This window comes from Micropterus salmoides, unplaced genomic scaffold (genome assembly GCF_014851395.1).
Source record: "Micropterus salmoides isolate LMB-PRFRI ecotype aquatic unplaced genomic scaffold, ASM1485139v1 Ms_hic_scaffold_21, whole genome shotgun sequence".
Classification (NCBI taxonomy): domain Eukaryota; kingdom Metazoa; phylum Chordata; class Actinopteri; order Centrarchiformes; family Centrarchidae; genus Micropterus; species Micropterus salmoides.
Window position 1 is genome coordinate 19,025,215 of NW_024041262.1, and position 23,581 is coordinate 19,048,795.

Here is a 23,581-nt window from a genome sequence, read left to right on the forward strand (position 1 = left end):
TGCAGCATTTCTGTAATGTAGCATATTAATTTTTGTTTCATAATGCGGTGCTACCTGTTTGTGTTTTTAGGGTACTGTGTCATGAGTGACAAAATCTACAAATGTTCAGAATTAGAGTTCAAGTGTTTCGGATTTGAGATCAACTGTTTAATGGTGTTTCGAAAAAGTCAATATTTTTTACAGTCAATATTGCAAAATGCTTGTGAAGTGTGAAAAATTATTAAGTTTATAGTGTAATATGAGGTCAAAGACATCGTGTGGTGGGGGTTTGGGAATCAGTCCACTTTGTTTACATCTCTCACTGGAAAACATATCGTCTCAGTTACAGAGCTCGTCAACTAGAGATAACATCCAGGAACGAATAATGACAAGTGTTTACCCATAAAAAGCAATGCATACTTTATTTTACAGTTTTATTCTCCAGGCATTTTTACATATGTTCTTCCAACAGAAATGTGTTAACATTTGGGTCAAAGTCAGTAAACATTGTTTGTTTGGATTCTTAAGAGCTTTTCTTTCATACAACATTCACTTAGCCAAAAGGTCATCAGAGAGGGAATTAAAGTCATTTCACAAACATGAAAAAAAAAATAAAAATAGAAATAAAAATAGAAACCTGGACACCTATACCCGATCCTAGAGGGCTGAAGTCACACACGCAGAGAATACAAATATGTAAACTGGCCTGACTAACAGTCAGACACATTAACTCCCGTGGCCTTTTTGTGATAAAAATGTGAATCCAGAATTACTCCTCCATTTGCGCCCAGGCTTCTTCAGCTTTCATATAGTACTGGTTAGCCAATCGACCTTTCATAGCCGCCATGGCAGCTTCTGCTGCTTCTGTAAACAAGTCACCTGTACAGAGGGATGTTATGAGATGTTAGAGACAATTATCTGCATCAGTGAATGGCTTTTAATTGGAAACATACAATCAGCAACAAACACTGTTAGGATAAGGCTATTGGTATTCTACATTTACTTATTGTCAACAAATCCAATAAAAAACTGAAATATGTTGATGATCCTACTAACAAGTATTACCTGTGTAGCCTCATATATCTTGTTCCTCTGTGCCATAGAGCCAAATTAAGCTACCCAACAGTATAAACAAGTATAGCTGAAATGATTAACATTTATTTTGATAATGTTTCAAGATGTTTTTCATTCAAAAACATTTCATAGTTCCAGCATCACAAATGTAAAGATGTGCTGCTTTCCTTTTAATAATTTTGAGGTTCTGAGCTATCAGCCTGACAGAAAGTGTGTATTTAGCCATGTTGTGCAGAAACTGTTGTGTGTTTGGACAAATACTGAACATATGGATTAGTAGCATAGATATGCTGCAGGAGTGGTTTAAGAAATTTCTATGGACCAGATTCCATAAAGGAGAAAGTTAAAAACTTTTCGGAGCCTCATTTCAAGCCTATGTGGGGTGTTTAATACTCAAAAGACAGATTTCAGTGGAGTATTCCTTAAAATTATGTGGTTATATTCCGGTATATTTGGCACTGTTAAGCCATGGAATCTAACCTGCTCTCTGTGGGTCTGCAGTGAGTTTGTGGCCTCCCTCTTGGTACATCTCTGCCTCTCGGGCCAGCAGCAGGTAACGGGGTTCGTCCTGCGTCCCATCAAACTCTCCTCCCTCATCGTAGTCTGTCATGTTCAATGCACTGTCATACCAGCGAATCGCTTCTTCCCAGTCCTGATTTCTGCATAATTGAGAAGTAAAAACAAATAACACACAAACATTGTAAAATTAATAGAAAATCTCTAGAAATCCCTCTAGGGGGCAGTATTATCAAGACTGTTGGACCAGGATGGACTAGTTTAGACTGCTCCAATATAATCTTCACTGACCTGTCAACTGGCAGATTGATCCCAGTATCAAAGGCTCTGGCCACTATGATCATAGACGATCTGTCACCAGCTTCAGCAGCCAGCAGCAAATACTTAAAACCTCTCATCCTGTTTCCAGCATTATCCTGCCAACAACACAAAGATGTAAGAATAAATAAAAAGATGTAAAAGGGAGCATACAGTACAAAACCAAAGTCAAATCAGGTGAAGAAAAAAGGGCTAAATGAGGTGAATGCTACCTCCAGCTCCATGTCTGGCAGTATGTGATGAGGCAGCTGCAGACAGCACTGTCCCATGGCTACAATGGCCTCCAGCTCTCCACACAGTGCTGCTCTCTCCAGGTGGAACATGGCCGATTCCTGATCCCACTGCTCATCCTTCTCACAGAAACGGCCCGCTTCATGGTACCGCACCATCGCCAGGTGGACCTGGGAAGGAGGATTGATTAGCAGATCTTAAGTTGAGTATATTTATGATTTGACTGTCCTGACAGGTTGGACAGATTCTGTTCCAGTCTGGGCCAGGTGTTATCAACAGGAGCTATACATCATAAAGTATTCAGTGATTCCGATTATTTGCCTTCTGTGTAACTGATGCCTGTCTCTCCTATTAGGATTATTTTGTTTGGGACCATAAACATCATGTAGCAGAGGAGAAAAAATTATATATAAAAATTGCCCAAAAATGGCAGATAGAGGTAAAAATTGTAATCTACCAACGTGCAAGTACATACTTTTTTTGTCTTAACAGTAAAAAAGGAAGGAAGTTCACCTGAACTCTTAGTAAGCTCACATCTTAACTCTTTCTACAGAGTCTTCTTTAGCCTGGTCCCTTCATTCACCATTTCCTCCAAATTCAGTATTTTCCCTTAATTTCTTGACTTGCAAACTGCAGCCTAAACTGTTTGTTATGGGTGTCCAACTTTGATTTGATACAGGAACAAGCAGGACTTTGTGTCCAAATTCTATACTACTTTATTCTAACCAGGTCTTGAGCTTGTGTTCACACAGTAAATGTTATACTCAATAAAGTCTGCATGCTTACTTAAAAAACGGCTACTCACAGCTGCAAAAACATGTAAAGAATTTACGAATGGTGGTAAGAATGATCCAGCTCTTGATCTTGGCCAGCAAACCATCAGAAAAACATTTTGCAGTCACATATATCATGTTTATTACTGTCAACCACTCTGATGTTTTACCTTTCCGAGGATCGACTGGCCGATCTTCTTTTGCATCAAAGCGTTGAGTCGCTCCACCTCAGTGGCCACGCAGGAAGGTCGGTGGACATGAGCGCGAGACGAATGGTAGAAGCTCCACTTATCCTCTGTCAACTGAGAAGAAAAAGACAGTCAAGATATACAAGATGGAGACAGAATGTTACCTCAGTAATCAGAAAAATGTTGAAGGTGAATCAAGTACAAGAAAGGAAATCACACTCCACTCTCAGGGGTGTACCCATCCAGAAAGGTCTGCTTTAATTAGAACTGATAAACAACAGAGATCAGCCTTGAGCTCGGAGCTGGAGGAGTACATCCCTGTTGGATTGTCGCTCATTGAATGCAAAAACATGTAACTCATGGGAACAGGAGCACACACACAACACACAGTTATTATGTTGAGAATTGTTAGCAAGATGGTGGAGTTGGTGAAACAGAGGCAGATGGTGTTTCAGTTCCAAATGTCATTTTGTAATTTGCACAACATTGCACAGGGAAACACCTGGTTTTCACGCCTCCATGCAAATAATCACCCATTCGTTGTGAGAATTGTATGAACTTAAGTTTGCAGAGACTCTTGGAGGAGCTACCATCTTCCTCTAGTGAGGGAACACAAAGAGCAGGAGGAGCTGAATTAGAGGAAAGGTGAAGAATGGCTTTCGTTGTTAAGCATATGATGAGAAAAAAAAGGGGAAAAGACAAAGTGTAGAAACAAGGATGAAATTAGAGGAGGAATATGAGGAGTATGATAAGACATTTACACACTGTTGTCTCTTTGTTTGTTTACCCGTTTGATACTGTCCTCATCCGACTCAGAATAATGTCTTTGGTAGCGATGATGGGCCTACGTGATTATAAAACATGCATTATAAAACCTGCTGTCAGAACATCTCACAGTCAAACTTAATGTAGAGATGAGGAAATGTTAACATACTAACAGCTACTGTCAGGACTAAAGTACACAGGAGACTGAACTACATACAGTAACAAGAGAAGTCTATCTCAGCGTTTAATAATTATTAACAATGGATGTGTTTATTTGTTCAAGATAATATGCCAGAGTATGCTTACAAATCTTTTACTTGTAAATCTAATTTGGACACTAGAAATACACTATTCAATCAGCTATAACATCAAAAATATATTTTGCCACTTAATATGCAACTTAAAATGTCGGGTATACACAAATAGAGTTATTGGCATTGTTTATCTATAGGTTAACTGAGGGATATGTGTGCGTAACCACTTCCTCTGTATCTTTTTGACAGAAATAAATCCTGGTCTGGCCAAAATTAAATTAAATGAAAGTCAAGTGTAAATCTTTACCCCGTCTACATGGTCATTTGGGTCGCCTTCACTCCTCCTCTCGCTGGGGTAGCCACTGTCACCACCGCTATCAGATTCCTACAGGCAGAAATTCAATAAAAATATCTGTTTAGTGACTTGTGAGTTGTGTGAAAGTCCTGCAGTTAGGTGGACTTGTGACTCAAATCAGGACTCAGCCATCTTAGAGGTTTTCCAATTATGTTTCCTCCAGCCGTGGAATATCACAATAATAGGGTGTTTCCTTTCCCACACTGATGTTTAGAAGGTCATTCAAGCTTTTATATTATCATGTCTAGATTTTTGCAAATCACTATTTTCAGGGTTAAACCAAAAAAAAATCAAGTTCTAGTATCTTTTCTGTTTGTTTATTTTATGCTTTTTATCCCATTTTATTATATATCTTTTTTATACTTCATTTTCAAAGTTACAAGGTAAACCACCTTGAGACTTAGTTTTTTATTATGACTATAATAGACTTCAGCCACACACTAACCCTTTTATTTACATTTGACCTGAAGTTTAGTTGATCATCCAATCAGTCGACAATATGACCTACATGCAAATGGTGAGCATACTGAGTCCCTTGCACTAAAAATGTTGCTATTGTATTTAATTGATGGATGAAGATGACTTCAACATATATTTTCAGCTTCTCTTGACTAGATTTTATATAATCTAATCTTATCTATCTATATCTGTTTAATAGATATGAATGTAACAAAATAAAAAATAAACAACTTGACTTTAATGTTGACATTAAAGATTTAGGATTAAATTCAGACATGGAGCTCTTACCGTACTGACTTACTGAAAATTTGGTAAAATGTGACACAGCGTCATTTTTATGTGCTTTTTGGAGTCACATTCTCTGAGTGATTGCTCACCTTGTGATCACCTGTGTTGTTACTGTTGAGTCTTTCCTGCTCGTACATTCCAGTAAAAGATAAGCCTGTAAAATGTAGAAATAATACAAAACAAATACAGACACCACGTTTAACTATATAATACATGCTGTTACAGATGTGCAGAACGTTATAATGTGTTCATGCACATACCGACAGGGGACTTGGCCATAGATCCATGTGCAGGAAGCGAGGAGCAGGGGAAGATGAGAGGGGAGCAGGGAACTGAATCTACGTCACTCATGCTCTCCTCTGCAGATGACGTCTCAGACAGACGGGATAACAGCGGAGGTGCCCGGCTTGTAGACAGGGTCCGAACCCGAGGAGAACCGCAGGGCTCCTCACAGCCCCTCAGCACTGTTTGGGCAGACTTCTGAAATAAAACAAGATTAATCTTTCTCAAGGAAAAAAGCAACAGTAGATGGAATAATACACTTAAAATAAGCATAAAACATTATACTAAGAGCAGGTAGCAGTTCTTAGAAATTGCTGTGATTCTATCACAAGATTTATTAAAGTTAAAATTTGTTAAAGTCATATTGTGGCACACTCATCGCGCTTGCAGAATGCAGCTGTTTCCTTCTTTCCTCTCTACTGTTTTAGGCTGCATATTCAGTCTTATCAAAAACAAAGTATCCTACAGGAAATAAGATCCCACAGCAGGGGAGTCACATTCATGCCTAAATATGGCAACTGTGAAATCCAACAAATCTTACTTCTATTTCTTTAGGACATTTTCCCCCATTTTCTTTATTATTATTTTATGAACTTTCCAGGTTATTTGTACCATGACCTGCTGCTGACTTCTGGCCCTGGCTGACACTATATTTATTTTTATTAAAATGGTAAAATTACAAGCAGTTTGTTGGTGCAGTCCAGCTGGGACTTCTCTGCAGGGGAAAGGTCAAAAGGCGTCAGGCCCATACTCTTGCAGATCTTGTTACACAGGTGGGAGTGGAAGAACAATGCCATGCCTCGCACACCTGGAACACAGGCATAATCAAAATGGAGCTTGTTGAATAATTTTCTAAACAAATATCTAGCAGCAGCTTGTCAGTATGAAAGGGAAGTGTACCGAGATTTCCATCTCCAAAGTCAGTCCCCGTCTCTGTGTGGATCTGAGGGTCAGTGTAGAGATCTCCGACTCCTTGGATGTCCACCACGATCAGCTGGTGGCCCGATCGCTCAAAAGAGAAGTGACTGAAGGCCTGATGGATACAAAATGAATTAACGGAGAAGATGATTAAGTATTTATTTGTTGAACACGTATTAATACCAACAGGTGACGTCACTTACCTGTGGAGTGAGTCGGATGTTGTCATCCCTCACAAAGCCGGAGTTGGAGTTGTATTTGATGTACTTGCCCTCGATGTAATGTTCCAGGTGGAAGACAGGTTTACCTGGTCTGTCTGTCATCTCCACCACACACATCTGCATGATGTCCACCTGAGGATAAGGATGAGATAAATAACAGCTGGTATATGCTTTAAGTGTGCCTTGCGGAAAAGCAGAAGTAGAAAAAGAATGAAAAAGGATAAAAAATAGCAAGACAAACATTTATATATAGATGTAAAGATGAACATATGTCACAATTCTAATATATTGACCACGCTTGGCCAGATACTGATACTCTCTTGAAAATAATACATTCCTGTTTACAATCCTTAGATAATGATGCGATTATAGTTTTTTTTGTGCTGAAATAATGAGAGTTGTGGCAACACCAAAGTCTTCAGTCTTAATGATGAAATGCAAACACTAAATTAAAGTGTATTAAATATACCACAAAGATTACTTTTTCAGTTTGTCTGTCTGTTGTTATGTCAAAAACTAGTACATAAATAAAATGTTATAGAAAGATATGCCACATGGATGAGGATTAGTTATTTGTGCAGATCTGGATCCAGGAACTTTTTTAATGTATTTCCTAATAATGAGGTAAGCCATTTTAAATCATTTTTGATGTCTTCTCGAAAGTTACTGACACTTATATCCCATGACTGTGTTTTTGATTCAGATCCAACCCTATATACAGATTTAAAGGTTAAGTAGAGCTGACATGATTAGTCAAATCACTTATTAGTCTATTGACAGAAAAACAACTGACTACTATTTTGATAACATTACTTTTTTAAACATAAATAACCTTGTAATTCTCAAATTAAGGGATAATGAAAAAAAATCAGTAGTCGCAGCCATAAATCAAATTAAAATTATTTTCCATTATCAAAATAACAAGGAATTGTGTAGCCATGCGTTCTAAGCATTTTGGGATTATCACTGATTTTGTCAGTATTATGTCCTGTACCTGTTTGGGAGGTCGGTGGCGGTTGTACTCTTCTCCCCAGAGTTTGGCCTCCATCTGCAGCCTGACGTCCTCAAAATAAACATTTCTGTCCACGGTCTCCATGTAGCTCTTAGCCACATAATTAGATGCTGACTTCCAGTTGCTGCTGTGTGAGAAATTTGACAACTTCTTCCTGGAGGGAAAAAAGCATAAGAGTAAGATACTACTGTAGTGAGTAGAATTTCAATTACATATACATATACATATACCCACAGTTTTTATAACTTTTGATCAGCATCAATTAGAAGTGATGTCAGATGTGCCCAAAGTAACCAAGAAACAGAAAACAATAAGTCGTTCCTTTCCCTCTAACTTGTTTGGACTTGTAGAGACCTGGGAACTTATTTTCATATTTGTCAGAGTGGAATTTTCTGTGGGACACTACAAACCAGTGGGGGTTGATGGATGCCTCTCTTTAACATTTCCCACATAACATGAACATAGACAACACAACTCTTTCATTCTGCAACGTCATGCAGAAGCCAGAACACAGTGGAGTGTGCTTAAATTCCATTTTATCGAAAATAGCAACCATCCAGGGACTCAATAATGTTAAAGATAAATCCCCAGTGCCACCATGGAAGACTTTATATAGCTAAGTCAGAGAGATATTCTCAGTACCATCTTTGGCTCTGAAACTACAGAGCAGCAATCCTCCCAAGTTGGAGTAAGATATGTGAGGAATGCTGACCTGCACTACTTATAGGCTAAATCTAAGAAAGACATATCCCTCTGCTTTGTTTCTAAACTTACGTTCTGAAGCACTCCCTCATGGCCCCTTTCCCAAATGGCTGTTTGAAACCAAGCAGAGGAAATGAGTTAGATACGAGATAAGAAACTGTTGTTTTTCTTTAAATAATTGCAAAACAATCATTTTTCTAGAGAGCAGTGATACCTGGGCAGCCATTTTGAGGTGGACCTGGTCTTGAGCCCATTCTCCTGTGATGGCATTGTACCTGCGAAGAGGGACAGTGAATCAAGTCAAAATATAGATTGCGTTCACTCAAATATGGCTTTCCAAAATGTTTGATGCTCTTTGAATCCACAGCAAAGCAAATCTAAAGCAAATCTAAACACATAGAAAAGTGTGGTTTTTGCCATGCTCTAGGGATAGCGGCCACTATGAGGGTGACATTTGTGGCTTTGGGTGAAATATCGCAACAACTATGGATGGATTGCCATGAAATTTGGTACAGACGTTCATGTTCCCGTCAGGATGAATTGCAATAACTTTGGTTATTTCAATAGTTGGTTAGCATTCTCATTGTCAGCCTAGCATGTTAGATTCTGAAAGTAAAGATAGACACCAAATAGTGATTATTTCTAGAGCTAAAATGATTAATCAATTTTCGATTTAGTCAGTCGACAACAATTTTGATAATCAGTTAACCTTTTAATCAAACATTAGCTTATTCGGCTTTTTAACTTGATGTCACTGTAATCTTTGGGGCTTTGGACTGTTGGCTGCATAAATCAAGTCAAAACAAGCTCTGGGAAAATTGTGATGGCCATTTTTTTATTGACTTTTTATACACGATTGAAGAAAAAAATAAATAAAGAGATTAAAATTCAGCACAATCTCTATCAATAGTTTTGGAAACTTAAGTCTACTGAGGCTCTGTAAAACAGCACCTCCTTTCAAGCAGAGGCTGAGAGACCATCTGCGGGGCGTTTTTTACGTCACAGAGCAGAACCCTGACCCTGCTCTGCGGGGAGAAAATGGGTCTTGTTTTTGTTCTCCACCTGTTACATCACAAATCCCCACACCGGATGGTCTACAACACTGAGCTGTTTACCAGTACTCTTTCTCAACGTTCCAGTCTTGATCATGTTAGCCAAGTTACTCTTTGCCCTCTGTGAGGGAGTCTGTCTGTCAACAGTCCATTATCAATTGTTATCACGGAGGCATATAAAGCATCTAGTTTCTTTTCAACAAACAACAAGACTAAAACAAAAAGTTGGGTGTTTTTTCGTGTGTTGTCTTTCCAAAGAAAAGTTAATATTGTCTGTGCATTATTGCCCATTTTTTTGGACATCAGGATATTTTGATTTGATTGAACTCATACAATCATTATGGTAATACAAATGTATGTGTACACACTGTACATCTGGGTCAGTGTGTCTGTTTGGCTTTGCCAGGGGTGTGTCCAGAGTTAATGAATACTGCATGAAGTGTAGGTGCAGCTGCAAGTCTTCACAGCTAAAAGCTGAGTGCCTTTAACCTAGAAACTATAAAGCTCCCTTTCTCCACTCAAAGAACAGTGCTCTATTCCAGATCCAAAATCTAATCACCACTCTTTTCTGCCAACAAACTGCTTCAGCCTGGAAACGTAGTGTGTCATGACATTAATTCCACCAGGTTCATACTTAAAAGAGGGAAGGAGGAGTGAGGTTACATGTGGGTAAAATTAGCACATGAAAAGAGATCGCCAGGGTAAATCCAAACTCCTGACAATCCCCCCCACCCCCGTGGTCAAGTCCCAGCTGTTATGTAATAGATCTAAAACACACACACAGAGGAAAATAAATTATTTTCCTCCTGCTTTTTTGACCACACCCATTCAGTTTGTACCGCTGCCTCACTGTAACGGTGCCAACTTCTGAGAACTCTGCATAAGTGTTTCCCACTTTTTGTCAACAGTTGGAAAACATAAGCACAAACGGTGAATCGTGCTGCCACTTTAATGACACTTCTAGACCATTGCAGGCTAAGCTCAGTGTCAAGTAATAATAAAATATGTTGCAGCTTAATACTTTAAAAGTAGTCAATATTTTCACAACAACAAAGAGTCAGGTGACTTTGTGTAATGTTAAAGTGGTCGCCCGTAGTGATGAAACTGCAGAGAATTATCGCCCCACTCTTCTTAGCTTTTAGCACTAGAGTCTTTTAGCGTCTTACATCTAATTATTTGGTTTTACAGCCCAGAACTCAACAGTTTTGTTTCTGTTTTTGGCCGCAGCAGTCAGCTGTTTTCAGTTACAAAAAAGTTCTGATAAACTCATTGAATGCTACCTGCTCAACACCAAGAAAGTTAGTGACTAGCTTGTGAACATAGTGGGAGCGTGTAGCAACTGAAGAGCAAGATGTTGCAACTGTTTGCTAAAGACTTTGCAAAATCAATTTTATAAAGTGATCATGTGTCCGTGTTGTGTTTACAGCTAGTTGCATTGCCCCCATGTGACTAAAACATCAATTAATTCAGTTTTTATTCAAATTAAAGTTCTCAAAATATTCTTTTTACTGACACACTTGAGACAACTTAACCAAGTTTGTTTCCCCTGTGCTTTTCCCGCTATGATGCGGTATGGAAAATATCTTTTACCGCTGTTAATTCATAGCTATGCAGAGTTATTCATACCTGTAACGAATGCAGCGTTCTGTCTTGATGTCCTCCAGATGAAACTGTGCCCAGGGGTCGGGCATGGCTTTGGCCTTTTCAATTGCATGTTTCCATGCATCCTGTCACAAAGAACAAACATGAGTTATTAGCCTGCAGTGTTTTGTGCAAATATAATGGTAAAGTCAATTTCACAAAATGTTTCGCTAGGAGGAGAGGAAGCCATTAAATGCAAATTTATAAAATTTGTACAATAAAGGCAATTCCAAGTTGATTTTGTGCACATTCCGCACAACAGTCACTTTTTCCACCTTAAGTAGCAAGCAAATTCAATTTCACAGTTTCAACATTGAACAGCTTCCCCTAATTCTTTAAAGTATTTGCATTTAATCAGATTACGTTTAGGGAACCTTACATGCAGAACATTTAGCATCAGGGTCACACCAATGTAAACTAGAGCCTGCTCTTAGGATGACACTTGTTTAGTGTGCAAATAAATTCAAACATATTCAACCAGGAAGAAAGCACACGCTCCTTACAATTTCATGTAAATCAAACTAACTGATGAATTTATTATGAAATAGTACATAGGTTTTTAGTAAGAGGCACGCCTCCCACTAAATGTATAAAGTGGGGGTCAACTAAAGTGTCCTGTTCCATAATAACTTAAATAATTTCCTGATACCTAAAAATTAATGTGTCCATCATGTGATGATTGATGACCATCTGCTTGTGCCATTTTCAAAAGATAGTAGGAACCATGAATCAAGTGTCACTAGTAATTCAAGCCAGCTCCAGTAACCCAAACCCTGACCCATCCCATACTGCACAGTAGCACGTCTCCCTCGTATGCCACTGATCACTGTAGAGCAGGCAAGCTAGACATATTTATATTTAGAGCGAAGGATTTACATGAAGAGAAATACGGAGGGTCATGTTTTCGAGTGAGCGTGACGTCTGTGACGAGGAGCAGGCGACACATTTTACGTCAGACCTCGTTCTCCTGCAGGAACATACAACTTCTCTATGCTGTCACAAATATCACAGCCTGATCACAAGACTTAAGGATTAAATGGTAATGCCTGGTGTGATACTAAAATGCACAGCTACGCCCAAAATACAATGTCTTTCACTTTTAAAACAGTCTTAAAGCATCAGCATCTATAATATAATGTACCTTTCAATATAATATTTCTGCTGTGTTTCTGCTGTGTGTAGATTAATTAAAGCACAGGAACACAGTCTGAAGGAAGGGATTGATTAGTATACACAAATGAGAAAAAGTGGAAAGTACGTTGCAAAAGTAAAACGAAACTTTTCAAAGCAGTGATGGAAAGGGACAGTAAATTACAGAGTGAAGAAGGGAGGTGTAGATGGTCACTGGTGAATATGGAGAGAAATAAAATATATAATTTGATCTGTAACGTACCCGTGCGCTCTCAGACAAAACCTTGTACGACCGAGATTCTGCCACTGTTTCTGTTTCATTCTATGTAGAAAGGTGAAGAAAACGAATGGCTTTTCATTAACAACCAGAAAAGAAAATATCTAACATTCACATAGCATCCTCAAATACTTTAAATAACATGAAATGCCTTGATGCTTTAAAGAACAACACTACACAAATACTAGAAAGGCCAGATGACTGGCGCACAATGGCTCTGATAAGAAGCATTCTGCACTGAATTGAGCACTTAAGAATGTGTGAGAAATGTAACCTAATCACATGAGGTGAAAACCACTCTCTGGTACTTCCTATTCTTAAGAGAGTACAGTTATAGCCTTCCACTCCAATAAACTGATACACACATACAAACAGCACAAAGACTTTATGTGCAGGCATGCACGGATCATCTCTCCTTATAAGGCAGAAAATTGCACAACAGTGTTTATGGTGCATGAGCACAAAACACTAAATACACGACTCTGCAATCCTCCAGCACTTGATTGTAACATTTGCTGATACTTTTCCCTTTACTTTCCATTCGGCTATCCTCTCTGTGCACCTTGCATCATGTTGCAGTGGCAACGTCTCACCCTGAACATGAAGTTGCTCTTAGGAAGAGAGTTTGACAGCTGCCGGGTGTGAACCAGATCCTTCAGGTAGTGACAGATTTCTTTGGCGGAGTCGTCCAGGATGGGGCAGATGAAGTGGTCTTCGTCATCGTCATCACTGGCGTTGGCGTCACTAAGGGAAGAGGCCCGCTTACAGGGGGCACCTCGTTGGACGGGGGGTCTCTTGGCGCTGCCCTCCTCGTCCATGCTGAACATCAGGTCATCGTCCATGATGTCTGCTGAAGTGTTGACAAGAGAGGAGACAGGAGTGTGAGTGGACTGAGAGGGCAGTCACGAGCATCGAGTGGAAAGCAGAGCCACATAAAGACAGTTTGGAGTTGAATCTCTGGCAGCCATGTTACATGTGTTCACAACAACACTGCAGCATGGCTACACAACATGTACACCTAATGCCATATGTGAGAAATGTATTTGTTATCTTAGAAGTAGCTGAAACTTGGATACCAAACTTACTATGCATAAAACAAAAGGCAATCAACATAAATTTTTTACGCTAATAATAATCATAATAATAATAATAATAATAATATTGCCCTGTGATTTTAAGCAATGCATGGTAAGTATCAAGCAATTTAGCTCACTAAATATATTTTAAATCAGCAAGTAAAAGCACTAATCTGCTCCACTGTGTCCAAAGTATTTGTGGCTTTGAGTTGACAGCTGTCAGGTGGAGCTGTATGCAGAACAAAGCACGATAAAGTTCCTGCTCCTGTTGAGAAAAATTCCCATAGAAATCATGCTGCAGCAACCATGTAGTACATTACATTACAGCATGCTTCAATACGATTTCCAAAACTATTAACTTATGTTTGCTCTATTGTCACCTGCTGTTAGATGCATGCGCGTTTGTTTAAATAAACAACCAACCTTATAGCCTGGACACACCTTTAATCGCTTTATCTTGACAGACTGTGATAGTGCAGCCAATAAGCTCGGTCTTCCTCCGTCTCACAGAAGCTAAACACACTGGATCGCAGGAGCTAAGTTACCGTTTAAAGCTCCTCCCAGACCTGACTGGTTCGGTCCTGGTTCTCCAGTGTATCCTGAAGGTCCGGGGACTTGCCTGGCAGCGGACTGTGTATCTTGTTACCGTCCACCACTGCGACGTCGGACCTCTGCACGTAGCACAGTGTTTTGTGACAGCCACAGCCCTGCCTCCTGCTACATTCAGGAAATAGCACATGCACATAAACGGACGTGGATGTGAACGAGGAGTCTATCGCGATCTAAAAAGACTTTCGAGTCAATTTAAACTAACGTTAACTGTTAGTTTCACCATTGTGCATTAAAAATATAAACACTAAATACAAAAATGGTCAGTGTTGTTATTTTAAAGCAGAAACGCGCGAAAGTGGTAGTTACGACAATGGAGGAGCATTTGAAAGCAGCTCGTGTTTTGCAATTGATGAATTAACGTTACAGCTAAGCTAACGGTAGTATGGATAAATAAATAAATAAAGTTAGCTGTGTAGAAAAAAAAACATGTGCTGTTACGTTAGATACCCTGGATACCGCTACCGTTATATATGAGGGATAACGTTAGTGTAACATGTGACACAAGGCAAACGAGCCGCCAAGAGAACTGATTTATCTGCAGCAGGTCGACGAATTTGCGTTGGGAGTTGACGCCAGACAGCTCAGCTAATGACAATTTAACTATGACGTTAAAACATTCATATGAATGAATGGAGCTAATCAATATAAGGTAGCTGTAGCGTTGACTAAGCAGCAGTGTTTGTAGTGTTTGTAACCTCCCCTAAACTATTTTACGCTTTGTTTATACTCGCGCGAGATATTCGCCTGGGATGTCCCAACGTTCCTGTGTGACGTTATAAGCGTTGCTTACCAGTAGAGTTAGCTTACGTTAACGTTTAGCGGGGATTATTAAATAAAAGTGATAACCTCCATTACATTATTTAGCTGTCATTATTATGAAACAAACGATATGTTAAACGGGACAACACGGCTAATCTGTACGGCACTCGCCATAACCAGCAACTTACATTGTAGACGTCAGTTGCTGAAAATGAGATCATATAAATTGTTAGGTCCCTCTTTCCATAGGAGTGTGGTAGCGTGGCCGAGTGGTCTAAGGCGCTGGATTTAGGCTCCAGTCATTTCGATGGCGTGGGTTCGAATCCCACCGCTGCCAGCATAATTTTTGCTTCAAATACTAGCGATAAACAACATCACACATACACCCCTGAATAGATTTAGTTTAAACGTTTATAAGATAGACAACACACAAAAGGCTTTTCCTCTTGTCCGTTTCTACCAAAATACACTACATAGCAGTAATGCCATCTTGTGGCAGTAGGGTTACTGCAAATATTTCGGCAGAAAATCTCACTCATAGTGAGATAGAGATTAAGAAAACAGATAGTGGTGTGCTGCTCATATTCAGACGGTTTTCCAATTAATAGGCCTAGGGGTTGGGTCACCAACCATAAACTGCAGCATCCCAGGTTCAAGTCCAGCTGGGGATCTTTGTTGTATGTCATTTCTCTGATAAAAGTATAATAAAATATAAAAAGTAAAGTAAAATAGTGAGTAAAATATACTTCACAAAATACTTACACTAAAAATATAAACAAAGAACAAAACAAGAGAAAGTGGTTTATCAAATTTAATGAATACGAATTGCCAGACAACTGAATTGAATTAAATTAGTAATGATACAAAAATGTCCGCTATCCAAAGTGACTCCAGTTATATTTGTCCCATGTTGGACATCCTTTAGTGTTTTTCTAGATTAGTCTGTGTCCATCTTCTATGATCAGTCCTAGCGATCACACCGCACATCTCGGTAAGTATCAGGTGTCACTTTGCCCTGAGTACTGAGAAACCACAAATTGCATTTTCTGGATGGCCAGCTTGGTATCTTCAGGGGATATCTCAAGATGCCATACAGCCCGAACCGAATTTCCAAAATGGGGGTACATGAGAACTTGTATCCCCTGTCCCAGTGCAGCCTCTTCTCCCTCGTTAACCTGCCCCATGCGGGCGCAGAACTCAGCGGGACTTAAACTGGGGTCCTGTAGACGGAAACGCAGGATGTTTGTCTCCACGGCCGCCATGTCTACAGCGAATAGAGAACTGTCACAGTCGAGCAGAGCTGGGAGAGGTGAAGAAACAAGAAGTAGTTACAACCAGGACTACAATGGCAGCAAGTTAATGATTTAACTTTCATAGACAGAAATACAAGCTACTCACCTCGAGCAAAGGTTTTTGCATTGCGGTGATCTTCCTCCAGTCTTCCCACCATCTCCAGTAAAGACAGTTTCCCAGCTGCTGCTAATATACCAGCCTGGCGCATCCCCCCACCCAGGGCTTTACGGCACCGTACTGCCCGGGATATGAAGTCTTGGGGTCCAGCCAGCATGGTTCCCACAGGGGCACCCAAACCCTGTTATACACCATAATGTGAATTTGTATGATGAAGTATGTCCGAGTCCACTAAGTGCGTCTGTGTGTTTGTGTTTTGCAGTCCCACCTTGGAGAGGCACACACTGACGGTGTGTGTGTGCTGCAGTATGGTAGATGGAGGCAACCCCTGGGCCACAGCGGCGTTCATCACCCTGGCGCCATCCATGTGAACTGACAGACCATATCTATCTGCTAAATCACGAACCTTGGAGACGGAAATAAATCATCCAATGATGATCAAACCGTTGAGAGCAGCTGTATTCCCCATTCTGTCGCGGTAAGGCAAGTATCACAGCTGCTTTCACACATCGACATATAGAAATTTTTCTATCAGCATGAGCTTTGCTACGGAGCACCACAAGATGAAAACACATCAACACACACCTCCTGCAGGAAGGTCAGAGGCAGCACACGTCCTCCCTGTATGTTGTGCGTGTTCTCCACACATATGAGGCGTGAACGGGGGTAGTGGGGGTCGGGGTAACCGTGGCGGATCTTCGATTCCAGCTGCTCCATGTCAAATGTTCCATCGGGGAGGTTGGGCACCGTGGTGGCGTGGACACCAGCCAGCTGTGTCAACACACAATTACACATTGAATGCACTGCAGATGATGTGGAAAGAGATGCAGAGGGCCCAATCACAGGGGTCTCTGGTCCACTCACCTGCGCGCTCCCTCCTTGCTCATAGATGTGTAAATGGGACAAATCGCCCACAATCATCTCGTCGCCCCGCTCCCTGCAGTGCACCATCACTGCATGATGAAATGAGTACACATTTATGACCATTCAGACCTCGTAAGACTATTAATTCAGACTCTGACAATAATTGCTCAGTTCACCTGCGATGAGATTACTCATGGTTCCAGAGGGAACGAACAGTGCGGCCTCCATCCGAAACATATCAGCGGCAATTTTCTGTAACTCTGCAGAAATTCATTCAATATTTATAGGTTTAGGTGGCATTTCTCAAGTAAAGATGCAGGTGGGCAAGCATTTACATTGAACCAAATTCTTCTCTGACTTTCGAATTGTGTAGTGAGCTCCGTGCTACTTCTCTATGCTAGAGGGGTGTCATAAAGCCAATTGTGAAGCACTTTGAGGCAAATTAGTAAATTTGGGCAATATCAATAAAATTAACCTGACTATTTGGATAACTCCTAGGCTTTATCAACACACTTTTTAACTTGGTACAATAGGAAGACGCTCTACTTAAGGGAACACAAAAATAACTAAAGTGTGCATGTGCATAATATGTAATTAATTCATACATATATATATATACACATACACAAACAAACAAAAAACAATATCATCATTCAGTAACCTGTCAATTAACATTGGGTCAGTGAGTTAATTGAAAACTCATTGCTGACTCGTTTTAAAATAAAAGCTTGTGTGAATTTGCTTTTGTGTTTGATAAATAATGTTTAATGACATCAGTAATGACATTACTTGTCTGTGCAAATCTTGTGGCAAGAAAAGAAGGAAAAAAATTGTAAATCAGGTCTTTGATATTATGCAGATGCATCATTGCATATTTATTACTAGTTTAATAATATCTAATCAGAATAGACATTACACCCATAATAAAAAACATACATGTAGTAAACACATTATATTCTGATTAGTTATCTCTCATGCAGTTTCAATACATCTACTCTAGTCATTAATAGTTATAAGGAACTACTTTTTAACTATTCATAGATAACTTAGTTCCTGCTTTTCTCCTTGTTGTAGTGAAGTACGGTCTCACGGCTCGGCTCTAACCGTTAACTGTCGGGTCTTCTCCCATCACGTCATCTCCAACCTCGGCCTCCGCCATGGCCTTCCGCATCCCCGGCCCAGGCTTGGTCACCGTGTCGCTGCGGAGGTCCACCACCCGGACGTGGGCCGCCCCGCCCGGTCCCGTACACCTGGGTTTACCGGTGTTGTAGTAGCCCCGCGCGGAGCTTCGTCCCTGCACGGCGGCTGCTGCATCTCGTGCATTTGAAGCGACGACACCGTGGTTGAAACATTTAAACAAAACCCTACAGGTAAATCTTCTCAAAGACATGATGCACCATGTTCATTGATGGTGTTTCTGTCGTGCACTTTGGATCGTTCACTTCGTAATCGATAATCATTTACTGCAAGGAAAGTTAATGGATGACCTATCCGCCCATCAACGTGCACAGAGCAGTGTGGACGTCAAGGTGGCGCCATTATCCCAATAAAGCTGATTATACTGCACATGAACACCGAAAAATATGTGAATGCTCTGTTCCAGTGCAACTATTGTCATTTCTGAACTGTAGCCTAATTGTTAACATAATACAGGGAATTAAAATCTCATTTACATAACCGTATTTCTTTCATTTAAACATTGAATACAAAATAACAGGGTGACTACAGTCTAAAGCAGTCCATAACAATAGATCAGCAGGCTAGAATGTGTGTTCAAGACCTGAACACTGTTGCAAGATTATTGTACTGGATCCCAATAAACTGTATGGGTGATCATTTTTATCTTATCATCTTGATTAATTGATTGGTCTACAAAAAATCATCACCATCACAATAGTCTAGAAGACAAGGTGAGGTCTTTAAAGGTCTTGTTATGTCCAACCAAAGATATTCAGTTTACCATGATGTAAAACTGAGTTGATAGAAAAACTGACACATTTGAGAACATGGAACCATCAAATCATTGATTTGGTTGATTACCAAGTAGGTTTTCACATAAAGAGGAATTAGTCTTGGTGTTGTTGTGCATAACAGTCTGTAACAGTCTGTATTTAAAGTAGGAGAACTGCAAAAAGGTAATCTAAATAATAACAACAGGAATTTACATTAAAAAAAATATATCGTATGAGGAGCTGTACAGGGATTAAAACAAAGAAAATTATATGTGCAAATGTTCATAGTATAAAGAATAAAGGCATTGTGGAAATAAACAGGTGGAGATTAACTGTGGATCAAAAAAGTTGTTTAATTGATCATTGCAGCTCTAGTGTATATTCAGATACTCATGTGAAGCGTTGGTGTACTGGGGGGTACTTACAATGGAAACAATATTTTCATGTGTTTTTCTTCTTTTCAGTTTTGAATATTGAATATTCAGATAGAAATGGATCATCTTGCGCTGACACAATGGCTGTCTTAATTTTTTGCTTTTCTCTCAAAACATTCTCAGATACATTCCTTTACTTTCTCACAGTAAAATTAATTATTTCTGTTTCCAACAATCAGTACATTTTAGTTTTAACTCTCACCATGTCCTGCATTGTTCCAACTTAGTGAGTGAGGCACGCATGAACATATATGTCTCTGTGCATCTGTGTGTGTCTGTCTCTTCCTGTGCCAGTGTGTATGCTGTGTTTACGCTATGTTGTGGTCACATATGCTCTGAAATAACTGTGACACCCTCAGATTCTTCAGGGGTCACAAACCTGCTTTTGGCTCGACCTTTATCCCTACACTGAGCTGTTAGGCTAATTCTACCTTGCTGTCACCCGCTGTCATCTATTTATCTTTCTGCAGAGAGTGAGAGAGGAGGTGCTCAAGCCCACACTCAACCGGTTATATCCAACCCTCTATTTGTGTCAGCAATAAAACCCAGTTCCCCTCATGTCTCTGGGACTAAGTCAATATTTGGAGGTGAAGCCTTGTGTGAATTTATCTACCGTGGACTGAGATTAGGCTACGAGGGAGGTGCAGTCTTTACAAATCAACTCCCTCCTCCTTCCACTGTTTTCTTTCTGACCCACAAATGGTTCAACTCCCTCTCCACGCACACATTTCCCACCCTCGTGCATACTCATGCTGTCTTGTCTGATTTAAATCACTCGATAAAAGTCCCCGTGTGTGTTATCAGGACCGCACCGTGCTGTAGTTAAAGTTGATATTGCCAGTAACAGAGCCAGGTTTTATGAGCCATAACAAGTCGTCATTAAAAGTCATTAGCAAACATCAGCACCATAAAAAGGCCACAGTTGGTCTCGAGAGCCCCACAACAGCCGTGAACAGAGAGAGATAAAGATGCGCCTGTGAGCAAGACAGAGCAGCGATGGATAACTGAGATAAGATGGAGATAGTGGGATATGTCCTGAGCTGGAGAGTTTTTCCGGGATCACTGTTGGCACTGCGTTTTGTAACCTCACACTTTTGACTGTGTGTGTGTGTGTGTGTGTGTGTGTGTGTGTGTGTGTGGGGGTGGGGGTGGGTGCGCGCGTTGTGTTTTTGCTCGTGTGTTTTGTTTCTCTCAAATGCCTTCCAGCATTCCTTGCCTGTGCGTGGAGGATGAGAGTGGTGTTTTGGAGAAAATATTGAATTAGAGAAAAAGAGGCAGAGAGGGAGAAATGAAGGAGAGGGAGAAATATTGACTCCTTCTGGGAAGGAGCGAGACGGCAACGCCTTTCCAATAACCATAAACCCACTGGGCCGAAAATAGACGGGCCGAATGAATAAACGAATGTGTTCATCCCACATGAGCTCTTCTCTTTCACAGATGGAGGGAAATGGAGGTGACCCCCTCCTTCCCTCCCTTTCTCTCTCTCTCTCTCTCTCTCTCTCTCTCTCCTCTTTCACTGAGGCCATAATTTCTTCACCATGACGAGAGATATTAACCGGAACAAAACAGGTGTTTATGGGAAGCCTTCCCTCAAATGAGGTTTTTCATACACACACAAATAGGCACACACATACACTTCTTCCCTGTGCACAGTGTAAAGGTGTCGACACCAGGGCCTGCGAAACAAGAGTAACAGCTGTTTCACATTTCACACCTCCCCCTCCTCTTCATATGTCATGGGCCATGTGGACATGCTTAACCACACACACGCACACACAGATGCATTACACTTACGATGCTCATGGTGTAAATTCTTTCTTTTTCTCTTTTTTTTCCAAAATGGGGTAGTCCTCTCTGCCCCATTTTCAGCATTTTAAAGGCTAAGTTCAACCAAATAATAACAAAAAACAGATAACCATGTATATACACTGTGTGACAACTGAACATTACACCCATACATAAAATGTGGGTATAAATATGCTGCCTCCACTCTTCTGGGAAGGCTTGCCATAAGATTTTGGCTGCAGGGATTTTCTCACATTCAGCCTCAAGTGCATTAGTGAGTCCGGGCATTGATGTGCGGGCGATAAGGCCTGGCTCGCAGACAGCACTCGAGTTCATGCCAAAGGTGTTTGATGGGGTTGAAGTCAGGGCTCTGTGCAGGCCAGTCAAGTTCCCCCACACCAATCTCAGATTTCTTTATGGACCTCACTTTGCACAATGTGGCCATTGTCGTGTCGAAACAGGAAAGGGCCTTCCCCACACTGTTGCCACAAGTTTGGAAGCACACTGTTGTCTAAAGTATTACTGTATGCTGTAACATTAAGAGTCCCCTTCATTAGACATGATGGGGGCGTCCACATACTTTTGGCCATGCAGTTGTGTTTAAGTTTTAAAATATTATTCAGTCTCCACCCCAGTTCTATGGAAGCGAATGTTTGGGGTTGTATGAGTGGTGAAAACTGATATTTTGAAAACAGTATCATTTGTTTTCACAGAACTTGCTTCAGCAGCTTTCTTTGGAACCACTTTATACTAAATAAATAGTCCCAGTGAAATCTCTTGACACCAACATCTATGGATCATAGTAACCGGAAAAATGCCTCTGGAAAGACACAAAGGATGAAATGCTTTGAGTGCTCAAATAAAATTGAATTCACTTCCATTGTAGTTTTAGTTTTTTGACTGTCTTAATGCCATTAGAGGAATTGTCCCTTTAAGCATTGTGGTGAAGATAGTGTGACAGTATGAGGCAGGGTTAACCAGACCATCAAGATTATCCGCTGTAGTAATCAACTGCAACCACGATCGCCTGTGTGTACTCATTCATTTCATCCTTCATTCATCCACTCACTACATTCTCCTCCCAGTCAGTCATTTCTCATTTTCAGCTGTAATTATAGACCATGACCAGCTTGTTCAATTTCACTTCCGAGAACAGTGGCATCTCTCTCTATTTTACCTCCTTTCTGCTCCATTCATTTACCAACCTTAAATTCACCCCTCGCAGCGATCCTGTCGCCCTCCTGACCCTCTTTTCACTCCTCCTCCTCTTCTTCATCCTCCTTTCCCACATTGCCCACTCCTGTGTCTCTCTCTCTCTCTCTCGCTTTCTCTCACTCTGGGAAGTCATGTGACTTCTCTGAAGCTGAGCCCTATAAACCAGCGTACTTGGGGGGCTCAGTGTCTATACAGCTCTCTGATTGGCTCTTGCATTCAGATGCTGTTCACTGCTGGGCACACACACACACACACAGCGGACCCCCTGTTTTCTTCTTTCAGGAACAAATGTGATCCTTCACAAATAAAAAAAACTGAGTGAAGTGTGTGTGTGTGTGTGTGTGTGTGTGTGTGTGTGTGTGTGTGTGTGTGTGTCTACACATTTGCAGGAAAAGGAGTATTCGAAATGATTAGTCTTTAATGAGTTTAATGAGTGGGCTGTTCTCACAAGGTGAAATCACTTGCACACACATCTACTAAGCTTGAGAAGTGCCATTTGTTTAATATTGTGGGATGCGTGCTGTGACAGGTCAATGGCTGAATGGACTCAGTGCAGAGGGCTCAGCACTGAGACTCGTTTAATCCAGTTGGATCCTTGTTGAGACAAAACAGAGCAGCCTGTCAGTTATTGGCAAAAAAGTGCCACTGGTCATATTCAGAATCCAGTTCAAATTGAAGGCTTCTGTTGTTTTTTATTTGTAGTGAAAACCTTGTAAAAAATCTTGTATATAAGCCGTTTTGGTTTTGACTCATGAGAAAGTTTTATTTTGGGGGGGGGATCACAGCTTATATTATCTTAAGCTTATATTCCAGCTGGTACTGGATGTGTACTTTCGGGGAGGGAAAAGAGACTGTTAATGATTTATCCAATAAGGAAACCACAATGGAAGAGAAAAGAAATGCCAAGGCAAGTGGAGTCTCTTTGATGTTTATTATGTAACTGACTGACGGCCAAAGACCGACACCCTCCCACACACTTTTCCTACTACCATCAATTCATATGCTTATGTTGACTTGGATAAACAGTGTGTGTGTGTG

At 40.5% G+C, this 23,581-nt stretch overlaps 2 protein-coding genes and 1 non-coding gene across 14 annotated transcripts; 1 reads left to right on the plus strand and 2 right to left on the minus strand.

Annotated features, from left to right (window-relative positions):
* Positions 1 to 374: 374 nt before the first annotated feature.
* Positions 375 to 14,747, minus strand: eef2k (eukaryotic elongation factor 2 kinase). 12 transcript variants are annotated; one of them, XM_038735605.1, is made up of 19 exons: positions 13,936 to 14,747; positions 13,030 to 13,286; positions 12,422 to 12,481; positions 11,014 to 11,114; positions 8,550 to 8,610; positions 8,408 to 8,445; positions 7,616 to 7,787; positions 6,604 to 6,753; positions 6,383 to 6,515; positions 6,163 to 6,290; positions 5,461 to 5,677; positions 5,290 to 5,354; positions 4,406 to 4,483; positions 3,613 to 3,678; positions 3,062 to 3,193; positions 2,100 to 2,288; positions 1,861 to 1,985; positions 1,534 to 1,712; positions 749 to 858 (listed from the first exon to the last, which is right to left on the minus strand). In XM_038735605.1, exons 2-19 carry the CDS (start codon positions 13,276 to 13,278, stop codon positions 749 to 751), a joined length of 2,253 nt encoding a protein of 750 aa, XP_038591533.1. In that variant the 5' UTR covers positions 13,279 to 13,286; positions 13,936 to 14,747. The 12 variants fall into 12 exon arrangements, with proteins under 12 accessions (XP_038591526.1, XP_038591537.1, XP_038591533.1 ...); XM_038735604.1 differs by having other exon boundaries at positions 5,461 to 5,680; positions 13,030 to 13,283; positions 14,058 to 14,744; XM_038735600.1 differs by having other exon boundaries at positions 5,461 to 5,680; positions 14,058 to 14,744.
* A 391-nt stretch (positions 14,748 to 15,138) lies between these two features.
* Positions 15,139 to 15,220, plus strand: trnal-uag. The gene has a single exon. It is a non-coding gene; the product is annotated as a tRNA-Leu (tRNA).
* A 460-nt stretch (positions 15,221 to 15,680) lies between these two features.
* Positions 15,681 to 18,623, minus strand: tha1 (threonine aldolase 1). The gene is made up of 7 exons (XM_038736345.1): positions 18,262 to 18,623; positions 17,334 to 17,417; positions 17,158 to 17,246; positions 16,879 to 17,064; positions 16,562 to 16,699; positions 16,282 to 16,474; positions 15,681 to 16,183 (listed from the first exon to the last, which is right to left on the minus strand). The coding sequence occupies exons 1-7, from the start codon at positions 18,545 to 18,547 to the stop codon at positions 15,882 to 15,884; spliced, it is 1,278 nt and encodes a 425-aa protein (XP_038592273.1). The 5' UTR covers positions 18,548 to 18,623; the 3' UTR covers positions 15,681 to 15,881.
* Positions 18,624 to 23,581: the final 4,958 nt, after the last annotated feature.